This window comes from Salmo salar, chromosome ssa09, assembly GCF_905237065.1.
Source record: "Salmo salar chromosome ssa09, Ssal_v3.1, whole genome shotgun sequence".
NCBI lineage: Eukaryota > Metazoa > Chordata > Actinopteri > Salmoniformes > Salmonidae > Salmo > Salmo salar.
This window is the reverse complement of record NC_059450.1, coordinates 122410229-122425843: the sequence shown is the minus strand read 5'-3', so window position 1 is coordinate 122425843 and position 15615 is coordinate 122410229. Positions and strand designations below refer to the sequence as shown.

Sequence of the window (15615 nt, the reverse complement as noted above, 5' to 3'; positions counted from 1 at the left end):
GTAGACTAAAGGATGGGCATCCCCCCCCATGATTTGCGGTCAGCTGATTAGCCAAGTCGAGGTGTTTGTGTACGGGTGGTGTGAGGCGGGTAGCAATGCAGTGTGGTGTTAAATACGGAGTTAGGATGCCTAAGGTTGCTGACTAGTGGCTGCAAGAGCTGTGGAGCCCAGTTTTATTTGCCCACCGACTCGGTCTCTTAAAGAGCCAATGCTGCCATTTTAAAAAATTAATAAAAATAAAATGTATTTCTATTTAACAATTAAAGAAAGCTACAATATAACTTTTTGGGGCGACCTCACCAAATTCACATAGAAATGTGAGTAGTAGATCTTTCTTTCATTGAAAGCAAGTCTAAGAAGCGGTAGATCTTTTCTATGTGCGCTATTTCTATGCCTTCTGTTAATTAAAAAAAAAATAAAAAAAATTTTTGTGCGTCTTTTGGGTTTGTACACCAGCTTTAATTTGTGGTTATGGAAAATACACTACCGTTCAAAAGTTTGGGGTCACTTAGAAATGTCCTTATTTTCCATGAAAACATACATGAAATGAGACTAGTTAAAGAAAGGTTAAATAAAAAAATATATATATTTCACAGCTGTTTAGATGAACAATTACAATTTTTGCAACCAGGAAGAGTGGTTTCTGCATAGTGCATATTTTATGTACCTTACTGTGATTGTTTCCAATTTGAAAATGGGAAATAAGAGCAATTTCTCAAGCAAGAATTTTGATAGGAGTGGTCTGAGTGGGGAGGGGACAACTAGCTGGTATTGGCAGAGAGGTTTGGAACTGTCTTATTGGTCTATTAACTAATTTACAACCTGGTGGTGTCACTGGGCAGGCCAAAACTCCATCCCACCAAAACACAGAAATATGACTGTCTTTTCGAACAGCTCTTACACTAAAAGGGCATTATAATTTTTACAGGATTATTCTAAACTTATCGTGTGGAAATGTATATAAAACACAAGAAAATTATGTTTTTGACTGCACTGGGCCTTTAAAATTAGCTTGGCTCTTTTTTTGTAGGTAGCTTTCATCTATGGCATCACTTATAACAGTGGTTATCTATGGCATCACTTATAACAGTGGTTATCTATGGCATCACTTATAACAGTGGTTAAAGTGGACTCGTTTAGTGTTTTTCTTTTTTTTTCTCTAGTTTTGCCTCACCACAGTTCAGTCGTGAGATCCCTGTCTGTTCACGCCTCTGACGCCTTGGCCCTCTCTGGCCTCACTGCTCTCTTTCTGTATTCTTGCCCAAAACGCCATGACCCAAACCAGCTGGACCTAAGAAGTTTGCTCTCAATAGACATAGTTGTCATTCCTGACATCATGCTAATTGAGATGACGGCTCGCTGGTTTAACCCAGCCTCTCAGCTGAGCTAAACTGGAGCGCAGATCAAAGGAGCGGTGCACATCTGGAAGATTCCCTCGCAGGTCACTGCCACAGTCCCAGCCTCTCATTAAACACTCTCATCCTCTCACTGAGCAGGGAGGGAGTGGGGAGGCTAGAGTGGGCTGACATATTTCCTGTGTCAGCTGAGCTGCCTGTGGCCTACATACTTTACCCAGCCATGCCCCGGGCTGCTGCTGAATGGATGCTACTAGGCCTGTTCTCCTCACTGTGACCGCTGCCTGGAGTCTCTTTTACAGTCATCCTTTTAAGGTAGCTGAGAGATTCTCCTAGGACTGCCTTCTCGGCCCAACTAAATCCTAGACCACTAACTAGAATTACAGCATGTACGTCAAGTGTGTGTGTGTGTGTGTCCTGGTCAGATAAAGTTGTCTAATTTGGTCTGTGTATTGAACATGGGCGCTGCAGGTGTTTAAGACTTGACTATTGACACAACCTATAGGCTAATTGGCAGTTTGACATTAAGCAACAGACAGTGCTGAGAGCGCTACTATTGACACACAACAGTCCACATTTGCACAACGCTGTGTCCTTCCTGTCCTTAGTGTTGACATGCTGGTCTGTAGGCTGTGGCCCTATGGTGCTGGTCTGTAGGCTGTGGCCCTATGGTGCTGTACTGGTGTACCTCTCCTCCCAGCCTGGCTCATTCCCCAGGTCTTGGCTTGTAACAGGATCTGGCCATAGGCAGGTCACTGAAAGGGTTAACAGCTCGGTAGAGCCCCCTCAGTGAAACCCAACCCGGCCTCTCACAAAGACAGGAAGCTACATAAATAAATGAACAAATAAACAGCGCTTCCCTCTGCTGGAAGTTTCTACGGTGCGTGCAAAGTCCAAAATATGCCCGCGGTATTTACTCTCTCTGTTGTACCCCCCTGTGGCAAGAGACTTGAAAAGAAAGGCCAGTAACAACACAGCACTGCAACACTAATACTTCTAGGTCACTACTACTCTTTAGGCAGAGCTTCCTCTAGTTGAGTCAACCTGACCTGGGGACAACTCTCCTGCCCACCATTACTGCACAGAACAGATGGTGTCCCACTCCCAATTCTCTCCTTCCTCCCAAAGTGTGCACTTTTCACTTCCCTTCTCGGATTTTAAAGAAAAGGCCTGTTAATAAGAAATGACGGGAAACTCCCACCAATCCAACGCTTTTTTTGTTTTGTGGGGTGTAGTGAACTAGTGTGCACCTCAGGAGGAAGGAGAGATTTATTGGGACACAATCTGATACTCTTCCCCACTACAGGTGTAGCCTACAGCCATTACATAACATGAGGTGGAGGTCATGTGTGGGTCACTCATGTTGGATGGCTTTGACACTCATGTCACATTGTACCATCATGCATCATATTCACACCTCAACCAAATCACATTTCCCCTTTTCCTCCTCTTCTCCTCCTCTCTGTTTTACTAGGCGACCATAAGAAAGCCCACTAGAGATGTCAGAATCAACTCATTTATCAGACCTTGTTTATCAGCTTCAGTTTACAGCAGTTTGCCCTAATGGTCACTACTACTGACAAACTGAAACACTTTCTCACTGGATAAGAATCTGTACTCGGACGAGTTCCTCTTTTAGTGATGGCTTGTCAGCACACGAAGAGTGTGTTTTTAATGATCACTTGTCCAGACCTGACGGGGTAATGAGAGCAGAGCGACATCGGTACCAGGGCATGCTCTTTAAAGGCTTCTGTAATAGATGGGCCGAGCCAGTTGCAGGGAACAGCCCAGGGCTTCTGTAATACAGGGGCCGGATCAGGGAGGGAGCCAGTCGCAGGGAACAGCGCAGGGCTTCTGTAATACAGGGGCCGGATCAGGGAGGGAGCCAGTCGCAGGGAACAGCGCAGGGCTTCTGTAATATAGGGGCCGGATCAGGGAGGGAGCCTGTCGCGGGGAACAGCCCAGGGCTTCTGTAATATAGGGGCCGGATCAGGGAGGGAGCCAGTCATAGGGAACAGCCCAGGGCTTCTGTAATACAGGGGCCGGATCAGGGAGGGAGCCAGTCATGGGGAACAGCCCAGGGCTTCTGTAATACAGGGGCCGGATCAGGGAGGGAGCCAGTCATAGGGAACAGCCCAGGGCTTCTGTAATATAGGGCCGGATCAGGGAGGGAGCCAGTCATAGGGAACAGCCCAGGGATGTACTACTCCACCATTTTAACTCATCTCTACCAGAAAGTCTGTGGGGGGAAATGGTTGTGGAAGAGTGCTCACTACTTATGGTAGCTAGCTAGACTATGGCCATGCATGAGTTTGGACTGGAGACCGGCTTTATGTAGGTAGAACCGTGGACGGTAAGGCCTACAGCAATAAAAACATGACGACCATCAAAGAATCCAATTCCCTCAAGGTTGCTTTTTGGCTGGCTGTATTACATTTTGGGAATTGAGCAGTGAGTCCGTGATAAAAGAATGGAAGACGGTGGTGGAGTGGTGCGTTCTGTGTATGGTAGACCTGACCTTGTTTCTGCATTCGGCTGGAGAGTGGTTCTGTCTGGGGAAACCGAACCTTGGCAGCGCTTTTGCATTTTAGTGCAACCACACCTCACCCCTCCGGATGTGCTGATGCTCTGCATGGTTCCCTCACTACACTACATGAGCAAAAGTATGTGGGCACCTGCTCTCATTTGAAAATCATGGGCGGGGCGGCAGGTTGCCTAGTGGTTAGAGCGTTGGACTAGTAACCGAAATGTTACAAGATCGAATCCCCGAGCTGACAAGGTAGAAATCCGTCATTCTGCCCCTGAACAAGGCAGTTAACCCACTGTTCCTAGGCCGTCATTGAAAATAAGAATTTGTTCTGACTTGCCTAGTTAAATAATAATATGGAGATGGTCCTCCCCTTCGCTGCTATAACAGCCTCCCCTCTTCTGGGAGGCTCGCAGTCGGTGTTTTCATTTAATTCCAAAGGTGTTCGATGGGGTTGAGGTCAGGGCTCTGTGCAGGTCAGTCAAATTCTTCCACACTGATCTCAACAAACCATTTCTGTATTGACCTCGTTTTGTGCACGGGGGCGTTGTCATGCTGAAACGGGTGCGAGCCTTCCCAAAACTGTTGCCGCAAATGTGGAAGCACAGAGTCATATACAATGTCATTGTATGCTGTAGTGTTAAGATTTCCCTTCACTGGAACTAAGGGGCCTAGACCGAACCATGAAAAACAGCCCCAGACCATTATTCCTCCTCCACAAAACTTTAGAGTTGGCACTATGTGTTGGAGCAGGTAGCGTTCTCCTGGCAAACCCAGATTCATCCGTCGGACAGCCAGATGGTGAAGCGTGATTCATCACTCCAGAGAACTCGTTTCCACTCCAGAGTCCAATGGCGGCTTTTCACCACGAGCTTTACACAGCCGACGCTTGGCATTGCACATGGGGATCTTAGGCTTATGTGCGGCTACTCTACTATGGAAACCCATTTCATGAAGCTCCCAACGAACAGTTATTGTGCTTAAATTGCTTCCAGAGGCAGTTTGGAACTCTGTAGTGAGTGTTGCAAACGAGGACAGATGATTTTTACGGGCTTCGCCACTCGACTGTTCTGGGGGGGGTCCTAGATCGGCACTCCAACATTGCTTTATGCGTATGGGCCCTGGTCATTCTCCCATACATGTATGGCTCGGGAATGTCCGGGTAGTCAGTCGCCAAACTCCCTTGAACCTGATGGAAGTGGTGTCGGATAACCAAGCTTCCTCCTGCTCAAAGTGTGTTTTTGTGTGCTCTGGTCAGGAAAATACCATTTAAGTCCTAGCAGTCAACTAGTGAAATAGGCTGGCGTGTGGTGCTGGTGGACGGGCACAATGAGCTACCTGTTGATGTGTGTTTGAACAGTGTGGTTATTATGCGACTACTGCGTGAGACAATGGACATCTTACAGACCTCTAGTGCCTTGGCCACCAGGCAGACCTAGCTAATTGAGCTGTAGCCTAAGAATGGGTGGCTTTGTGTCGACCAGGGGTTGCTGACTGACTCCCAGACCTGCCTGCTACCTTCCACCCCCTTCCTGTACTCACTCAGAGGTGGAAGACCCACACCACTGCTGTCGCCTCTGACGAAATCCTCACAGGAGCTCCATGATAACACCCTTCCACACCTCATACAGCAGCAGTCATCATAATGAGGACGATAATAACTTCATAATCAGTAGCATGTGAGCTTCCTCTGTTCACTAGTTCCCTCACTTTTGTGACAGTTGAACACAGTGTCACCCTCTCCCTGGTCCATGTCCCTGACTGGGCCCGTCAGCCGTTGTCCCTTAGGCCATATTGATTTCTCCCACATAAACACACGTTCCACTGATTTACCAGCTACTCTTTCAGAGCTAAGCTGGCCCTGCTGCAGCATGTTGGTGTCTGCCTTGTTTTCTGACTGGGAGACGGAGTGTTACTGTGAGAGTGATGAGAGATGAGTGATGAGAGAGTGCGCTCATCATTGAGTGATTGGGTAGGCTGTCATTCATTACAGCAGTGGGGGGGAGGAGTCTTCACCATGGCATTGTAGTCATGGGGAAGGCACGGCGGTTGTGCAATAACATTGTGTGCCAGCCTACCTCATTCTTTCTAGGTGCAGCCAGCCAGCCGCACCTTTACCTGTTTAGTGTGTCACAAAAGCAGATGTTTGACTAGGGTGCTGCGTGCGTCGTCAGGGAAAGTGTCAGAAGGAAGAAATGGTTGCGTAGGCAGGCTATGTGGGTTGTCGGTTCTTGCGTCGACTTTGCATTCCTGCTCGGGGAGTGCTGCTGGTGGTGGGTCGGTCAGCTGGCAGGCAGAGACCTGAGTTATTTGTCTCCTTGTTGTCTAAAACCTGGGCTATCCATCTATCTACATGACCCTTAACTCCTGTGAGGCTCAGCCCTGACGTAAAGACCAAAGGTGACCTTTGCTGTGGTCAAACTGAGCAGAACACAGCAGAACTCTGAGTTATTTTGATCCTCGTTAGTCAAACATGGACATACCAGCTGGTGGGAATACCATACCACCCCTGAAAGTAGCTTTGGAGAGAAACACATGGCTTTTATCTCCAACAATATTCAGACAATGTTTTCTCCTGGCTGTTGCCCTGTGCCTCTGTCCAGGTCATTGTCTGTAGACTGAGAGAGCAGAGAATTCTGTAATCCACTTGACCTGTGTTTTACTGGGATCTGTCCTGAGTGGCAATGATCCTGCTCTGTTCTTCAACATCACAAGAATAATGTAATCTAGATGTTAGTACTGCACACTCTCAACCGACACATACCTGGCCATAGAAGGGCAAACTATTTGACTAGTTGAGTCAACGTTTTTTTATTTCACCTTTATTTAACCAGGTAGGCTAGTTGAGAACAAGTTCTTGACCGACGCTGAGTTGTAAAATCCCATTGTTAAAGCTGACAGGTCTGCCGTACCCAATCCCTTCCTGACTTAGAGATGCACACCTGTGTCCCTGTGTGACATCATGTTTGGGATATGGTGCCAGAGCCTTAGCGCCTCATAGGGCTAGTAGGAGTCTAGTGTTGTTGCTGAACTCTTATCACAAAGAAGTAGAATACAATAGATCTTTTTTTCAACTGGTGGTTTTGTATCATGTAGGCTATTGGTGTCTAGCTAGTGTAATTTGAATGCGACCTGGTTTACTCTGCTCAAGTTACTTTTTGTTGTTGGTAATTATCAACCGTGTTGATTTGAGCCATTTGTTGTATGTTAATGGTGCTGTGCTGTGCCACATCCCTGCTCAGTTGGAGGCCGATGGCTAGCTGCAACGTGGGGGAGCATTGTTGGCAGGGGATGTTTGTGTCAGCCCCTCCCTGTCCCTGTGGGTCTCGATCGGGCAGGGGAGTGAGGGGCTGGAAGGCAGGGAGCGGGCTGACGGGACTCATTATATACATGCTGCTCAATGGGCCCTTTGTGTGGCAGCCCTTCGGAATGGGGGGAGAGGCAGGGCCAGCACCCTGTCATAATGTTGTCATACCGCAACACACATCGTAACACCCTGCCGGGCCATGCCTATCCTGCTGGGAGGGAGGGTCGACTGATCCCGACTTTGAGTTGGGGAAACAAGGCTTTTGGGGAGAAGGTGATAGGTGGAGGTTGTGAACAGAAGTTAAAACGGGGGGGAGCTCAGAGAGGTTGAATGGCGCCATGTTGGGTCTCGTTGACTCTGGACAAGAAGAGCAAGGGTTATTGTCCCCCATCTCTACTGTTTGACCCACTCAGGAATCGGTGTGTTTTACTGGTGTTGGTGCGTATTACAGAAGCTATGTTCCAGTTTACTACACACACGGAGCCAAGAACCGCAAGTGGTCCTCTTATGATGCCATTTCTGACTGATAAAGAATAACCCAGTCTTAAAGGAACACCGTTTAGCTCACATTTCAGTTGCCTTCTCTGTGAGATTTTTTTTCTTCCTTTTAAAAAAAAGACAAGCAATTTGGGGAGAATATTTTTAACCCTCCACTAATGAATAGTGTGTGCCACAAGTTTTCAAAATAAGATTCAAAACACGTGTTTTCCAATGACTGTTTGTCACTAGAAAGTGCCTCGTGACTTAATGTAGGGGGGATAAAACATGAATCTTTTTTTAACGTGGGTACTGGTCTAGTTTTTAGAATGTGTACAGTTAGCCTGGTCCCAGATCTGTTTGTGCTATCAAGTCAACTCCTTGTCATGTGAGCCCTTTAAAGAATGTGTCTCTGAATGCAGAAACTTGTTTGGCATGACAATGAGTTAACATGATGGTACAAACAGATATGAGACCAGGATAGCGTACGCTGCAGTATATCAACCTTACAGCTCACTCACCTATCCCCTAAAGCACTCGGGTAAATACTTACTGTTAGTTGAAGAGATCAGGGCCTGTATTCACAGAGGTTCTGAGTAGGAGTGCTGAAATGGGATCAGTTTTGTCTTTTTTAAATCCTAATGAATATGATTATATGGACGGGAGGACCTGATCCTAAATCAGCACTTCTACTCAGAATTATGTCAACCAATCACAGTGCACTTCCTGCCACGTGTAGCCTACTGTCTGAGGAACTTCAGCCCCCCCCTCTTCCTGTTTTTTTTCCTGTGTTTGTTTTTAATTATATTACTAGGTAAGTTGACTGAGAATGCATTGACCTGGGTAATAGTTATAGGGGAGAGGAGCGTGGATGAATGAGCCAATTTTTGTTCGACCAGAAGAAAGAGTGCCTCCTCCTAGCCCTCCAACACCACTCTGTGAGGTCACACCACTCTGACCTCGCTTCCGCCCTCTCTGACCTCACTTCCTGTCTCTCTCCAGACGTTCACGGCCTGGTGCAACTCCCACCTGAGGAAAGCAGGCACACAGATCGAGAACATCGAGGAGGACTTCAGGGATGGCCTGAAACTCATGCTCCTGCTGGAGGTCATCTCAGGTCAGCCAGCCCATCATCTTGATCATCATGACACATACCAAGCTCTACTACCACAGCTAAGTGCTAATCTACTGCACTCAGCACCAATATACTGTTGCAGGGCTTTGGTCAAAAGTAGTGCACTATGTAGGGATTAGTGTACCATTTGGGTAGACCAAGTGCGGTGCCAGAAATGGACTCTAAATTTCTAGTGTCACCTGTTCTTTTGATACCTTTTCAACTAAGTAGTCTGGTCATAGGCCATGGCTTTGGCCCTGTAGATGTCTGTTTTGACTAGCAGCCCTGTGAAGGTTGGTACTGTGACTTTAAAAGGAGCCGTGCCTGTCTGTTTTGACTAGCAGCCCTGTGAAGGTTGGTACTGTGACTTTAAAAGGAGCCGTGCCTGTCTGTTTTGACTAGCAGCCCTGTGAAGGTTGGTACTGTGACTTTAAAAGGAGCTGTGCCTGTCTGTTTTGACTAGCAGCCCTGTGAAGGTTGGTACTGTGACTTTAAAATTTGTAGCAGCCCTGTGAAGGTTGGTACTGTGACTTTAAAAGGAGCCGTGCCTGTCTGTTTTGACTAGCAGCCCTGTGAAGGTTGGTACTGTGACTTTAAAAGGAGCCGTGCCTGTCTGTTTTGCTGAGCCAGTGGAAAGGGCTGTTTCTGTCATGGGACTCTGGGCTCACTGCATTTTGTTTGCCTGTTTGTGTCCGTGTGTGTTCATCCACAGGCGAACGGTTACCTAAGCCCGAGAGAGGCAAGATGAGGGTCCACAAGATCAACAACGTCAACAAAGCGCTGGACTACATCGCCAGCAAGGGAGTCAAGCTGGTGTCCATCGGCGCAGAGGGTCAGTTTACCTACCACACAAGCACTCAGTGTGCACACACACACACACACACACACACACACACACACACACACAGAGCACTGACAAACAACTCCAAAGCTCACTGCATCCTGCCAAATACATCTCCCACTTGGGAGCAAAGGCATTTGGCTGCAGGGGCAGGAGGCCCTTCACAAGGCCAGTAAATCAGGAGGAGAAACGGCTGTGACGGTGTGACAGTGACCTTTCTGCTCCAGCTATCATGACAAACGGCCCCGCCAGCCTCCACTCCTCATTCCTACTGCATGATACACACAGCCCAGTTGTCATCGCTCCAGCTTAGCCCTCTAGCCCCCACCACCCGGACCAGCAGCCTACCACCCTACACCACCAAAGGACAAATGGCGAGACCGAGGCAGGCAGAGAGGGGGACATAAACTAAGTGACTGACTCAATGTTGAAGCGTTGGGAGGGTCACGAGAGGACAGACAAAACCACTGTCTCTTATCTGATCAAAGCCACCGCAACAACTTGGGACATTGCTTGAATGCATTATGCATGCCGTACCCAGCCGTATTTGTATTTGCACTGTAAATGACATATTTGAAGTTCACAAACATATGCGGAACTAGTCCCAGATCTGTTTGTGCTATTATGACAAGTTGTTGACGTGACGGCACAAACAGATCTGGGACCAGGCTAATGCATAACTGAGTTGATAATTTATTGTATTTATGAGTGATATCCTCTTTTTCTCTCTTAGAAATTGTGGATGGCAACGCCAAGATGACCCTGGGCATGATCTGGACGATCATCCTCCGCTTCGCCATCCAGGACATCTCTGTGGAAGGTCAGTCTCTCCTTTCAAATCTTAGAAAACAAAACTTTGCTTTTATGTTCTTCCTCAATTTTTTTCCAGTAAGTCATCTGAAAACGGTAGTGGTTTTTAACCTGGGGGATGACACTGTCCTTATATCATATTCAGACCCATTGCTGCTCTGTGTTCTTATGCCACTAACTGAGCAGGTATCTTCCTCTTCTTTCTCACACACACTCTTACTCAAAACAGCTGTGCTGAGGGGATTCCACAGGTAAATGAAGTGGAAGCAACCGGGGCTCTCAGATACTATACACACTAAAAACAACTCCCCTGCTCTGTTCTGCTGAGACCACAGGAGGTTGAGTGAGCCTAGCCAAGTGAATACAAGTCTGGCCTACATGCCTGTTCTGCTCTCACTGGCACTTGACTAGGAGACAATGGCAGGAGAGCTCATTAACCCTAGCTTCCCCAGCTCCACTGCACTCATCTGTGACCGGGAGAGAAGTTAAACACGTTAGCTATCCATACTGCACACTCCAACACAGTAGAAACTAGGTCTAGGCTGCATCTGACTCTGAAATGGCACCCTATTACTATAGGGCTCCTGGTCAAAAGTAGTGCATTATATAAGGAATAGGGCTCCTGGTCAAAAGTAGTGCACTATATAGGGAATAGGGTGCTATTTGGATATACCATAGACCCCTCAAATTCACATTTGGACTTTGAAGCCAATTCCACTGCCTTTTTTCATTGTTCCCCTCTAATCAGGACCTGATTTAGACCTGGGACACCAGGTGGGTGCAATGAATTACCAGAGACAACAGAACCAGCAGTCCTCTGGACCTCCCGGTTAGGACTTGGATATCCCTGTTATCTAACTCCTTCTCCCCTTTCCAGAGACCTCTGCCAAGGAGGGCCTGCTCCTGTGGTGCCAGAGGAAGACCGCGCCCTACAAAAACGTCAACGTGCAGAACTTCCACATCAGGTAGCCTACATGTACACACACACACACACACACAGCCTCGACAGCAGCTAGACGTTATGCCTGACAACAGAACCTGAGAACGGAACAGGCTATAGTATTTCTCCAGACATTGTTTGACCTCTGAAAAATTCCACAGTAGTGAAGCCTGTTCAAACATTGCATCACTCACACACTCCAGCAAATTCCACCAGCTCTTCTAGGAAGACTGCCCTCTGCTGGTGAAACGTAGGATAGATGTTAGAAGCATGTGCGTAACCTATGGCTGTGCAGCATAGAACTGTCCCTTTTTTTGTATTTTATTATTATAAAAAAAAATGTCTTTTCTCCCCAATTTCGTTATATCCAATTACCATCTTGTCTCATCACTGCAACTCCCCACCGGGCTCGGGGGAGGCGACGGTTGAGTCATGCATCCTCCGAAACATGACCCGCCAAACCACGCTCCTTAACACCCACCGCTTAACCCGGAAGCCAGCCGCACCAATGTGTCGGAGGAAACACCGTTCAACTGTCTACCGAAGTCAGCCTGCAGGCGCCCGGCCCTCCACCAGGAGTCGCTAGAGCGCGATGAGCCAAGTAAAGCCCCACCTGGTCAAACCCCCCTCCTAACCTGGACAACGCTGTGCGCCGCCCTATGAGACTCCTGGTCACAACACAGCCTGGGATCAAACCTGAGTCTGAAGTGATGCGATGCAGTGCCGTCGACTACTGTGCCACTCGGGAGGCCACAACTGTCCCTTTCTGACCCCGCTCTCTTTCTCTCTTCTCGCTCTCTTTCTCTCTTCTCGCTCTCTTTCTCTCTTCTCGCTCTCTTTCTCTCTTCTCGCTCTCTTTCTCTCTTCTCGCTCTCTTTCTCCTCGCTCTCTTTCTCTCTTCTCGCTCTCTTCCTCTCTTCTCGCTCTCTTCCTCTCTTCTCGCTCTCTTCCTCTCTTCTCGCTCTCTTCCTCTCTTCTCGCTCTCTTCCTCCTCTCTGCTCTCTGCTCTCTGCCTCTCTCTCTGATCTCATATTGACAGCTGGAAGGACGGCCTTGCCTTCAACGCTCTGATCCACAGACACAGGCCAGAGCTCATTGACTACGACAAGCTAAGGAAGGTGAGTGGATCAGCACATGCTCCGTCAGCACACACTCACACACCTCGCTTTGATTGCACGACACGTCCGTGGCTTGTTTTCTCACCCTCTGATTGGTTGCTCAGGATGACCCCTTGACCAACCTGAACAATGCCTTTGAGGTGGCTGAGAAGTACCTGGACATTCCCAAGATGATGGACGCTGAAGGTATGCACGGGGCACGGTTACTCCTGCTGTGTTGTGATTGTAGAGTGTTTCTGCATATTCATATTGTATTCATTCATCTGACTACTCTTGCATCCCAAGACTCCATGACTCCAGTGTGCAGGTGGATGTGTTGTGACATCACGGCTGGTGTGGTCACCCTTACACACAGACCGTTAGCCTCAGCCCCCCCTCCTCCCTCTCCCTCCCTTCATCCTTCTCACCTTCTCATCCTCCAGTTTCAATAGCTGTTGTGAAGTGTCTGTCTGTCTCTCCCTCTGTGTATAACTGTCCCTGTCTGTGTGTCTCCCTCCGTGTATAACTGTCCCTGTCTGTGTGTCTCCCTCCGTGTATAACTGTCTGTGTGTCTCCCTCTGTGTATAACTGTCTGTGTGTCTCCCTCTGTGTATAACTGTCTGTGTCTCTCCCTCTGTGTATAACTGTCTGTGTCTCTCCCTCTGTGTATAACTGTCTGTGTGTCTCCCTCTGTGTATAACTGTCTGTGTCTCTCCCTCTGTGTATAACTGTCCCTGTCTGTGTCTCTCCCTCCGTGTATAACTGTCCCTGTCTGTGTGTCTCCCTCTGTGTATAACTGTCTGTGTCTCTCCCCCTGTGTATAACTGTCCCTGTCTGTGTCTCTCCCTCTGTGTATAACTGTCTGTGTGACTCTCCCTCTGTGTATAACTGTCTGTGTCTCTCCCTCTGTGTATAACTGTCTGTGTGTCTCTCCCTCTGTGTATAACTGTCTGTGTGACTCTCCCTCTGTGTATAACTGTCTGTGTGACTCTCCCTCTGTGTATAACTGTCTGTGTGACTCTCCCTCTGTGTATAACTGTCTGTGTGACTCTCCCTCTGTGTATAACTGTCTGTGTGACTCTCCCTCTGTGTATAACTGTCTGTGTGACTCTCCCTCTGTGTATAACTGTCTGTGTCTGTGTATAACTGTCTGTGTCTGTGTATAACTGTCTGTGTCTGTGTATAACTGTCTGTGTCTGTGTATAACTGTCTGTGTCTGTGTATAACTGTCTGTCTCTGTGAATAACTGTCTGTCTCTGTGTATAACTGTCTCTGTCTGCCTGTATGTGTGTATAACTGTCCCTGTCTGTGACTCTCCCTCTGTGTATAACTGTCCCTGTCTGTGACTCTCCCTCTGTGTATAACTGTCCCTGTCTGTGACTCTCCTCTGTGTATAACTGTCTGTGTCTGTGTATAACTGTCTGTCTCTGTGTATAACTGTCCCTGTCTGTGCTCTGTGTATAACTGTCTCTGTCTCTGTGTATAACTGTCCCTGTCTCTGTGTATAACTGTCCCTGTCTCTGTGTATAACTGTCCCTGTCTCTGTGTATAACTGTCCCTGTCTGTGTCTCTGTGTATAACTGTCCCTGTCTGTGTCTCTGTGTATAACTGTCCCTGTCTGTGTCTCTGTGTATAACTGTCCCTGTCTGTGTCTCTGTGTATAACTGTCCCTGTCTGTGTCTCTGTGTATAACTGTCCCTGTCTGTGTCTCTTCCTCTGTGTATAACTGTCCCTGTCTGCCTGTATGTGTGTAACTGTGGTTTCCCTACAGACATTGTGAACACTGCCCGTCCGGATGAGAAAGCCATAATGACCTATGTGTCCAGTTTCTACCATGCCTTCTCTGGAGCCCAGAAGGTACCCCTTACCCCATCCCACCTTACCCCCCCCTGTCCTGCCCTGATACTAACCCTACCCCCCCTGGTCCTGTCCGGTCCTTCACATCTACCCCACCCTCTTCTCCTCTCCTTTCCAGCATGGCTTTCTCCTGCAGCATTGGCGTCGGCCTCACCGGGAGCTGGTTTTGGACACTCCTTCCTCACACTACACACACTAAGACTTAGTCTCTTAACGTCTTGCTGGTAATAACAGGGCCCTCTTGCTCTTGTGTAGTGGCCTGTCTATCTATAGAGATTCAGTTGGAGTGGATCAGGCGTCGGGGCTCCTTCCTAGTTAAATGGATCATATACAATCAGCCCTGGGTCAGTTTGTCTGAGCAGAGGGTAGGCTAGTCAGAGGGACTCTTCATAACTCTTTCTAGATGTTTTGTGTGTTTTTGATTTCACCCTCCACCACAACGCCTCTGGCTCTCTCTCTCTCTGTCTGCTGGATTCATCCTCTCCTCTCGCTTTCCTCTCCTCTTTACCGTTCTCTTCCCTTTCTCTCTCTCTCTCCTCCTTTCACTCCTCTGTTTTCCCCACTCTTCCTCTCCCTGTGGACTGAGAACAGGAAGCTTGCTGACAGGCATGTTTTTTAATGTCGCTGTAATTAGTTTTTTATTCATTAAGAAGTTGTTTATGAGCTCCAGTCTCAGGAGAGGTGTGTGCGCATGCAGAACTGTTTGCCACAGTCCCACTGTTGCCTTGACTACAGAACACCACAGTAAGCTGCTAGTGGACCCGTGCTGGTTAACATGCAGTCCTTTGGGCAATCATTTGTTCATTTTGGAAAACAATCATTAATCCAGAAACAGTATGGACATTGGTTAGACTAGTGTACCCTTCTCTTTAGCTTTATGACCAGGAGGACCTTTTCTGCTGTTACCAGCTTGACAGTTTAAATATTAGAATCCAAATGGTGGGTGTCCCAACCTCCGCATTGTGGCCCCGGCAGACCCCTCCTGTCTCCTGAGGTGGACTCTCTCTCTGTGTCTCTCTCGTTTTTTCTCTCTTTCATGGTAACCCCACAGCGACCCCCCCCCCCCCCCCTTCCACAGTGCTTCATTGGAGTCCCCAGAGTAGGGGGCAGCAGCAATGGAGTCCGGCGTCTACTCCATTCACTACACCCCACCCCTCATCTCACCCCCCCACCTCACTGTGTGGCGGGACCCTCTGGCTTTGGGTAGCTTGGCTTCACCACTTCTCTCTCTCTCTCGTTCTCTCCACCTCTCTCTCTCTCTCACTCCGCTCACTGCCTGGCCGTGGTTGT

At 48.1% G+C, this 15615-nt stretch overlaps 1 protein-coding gene across 6 annotated transcripts in view; it reads left to right on the top strand.

The window, feature by feature from the left end:
• LOC106612603 (alpha-actinin-4) overlaps positions 1-15615 on the top strand; it is a 41709-nt gene that overhangs the window by 14233 nt on the left and 11861 nt on the right. For 3 of the 6 annotated variants that reach the window (XM_014213915.2, XM_014213911.2, XM_014213913.2), the window contains exons 2-8: positions 8669-8783; positions 9493-9612; positions 10355-10441; positions 11309-11396; positions 12411-12489; positions 12594-12675; positions 14240-14325. In XM_014213915.2, coding sequence (XP_014069390.1) covers positions 8669-8783; positions 9493-9612; positions 10355-10441; positions 11309-11396; positions 12411-12489; positions 12594-12675; positions 14240-14325 — 657 coding nt within the window. The remainder of the gene's footprint in view (positions 1-8668; positions 8784-9492; positions 9613-10354; positions 10442-11308; positions 11397-12410; positions 12490-12593; positions 12676-14239; positions 14326-15615) is intronic. The other 3 variants (XM_014213916.2, XM_014213912.2, XM_014213914.2) reach the window with 1 other exon arrangement.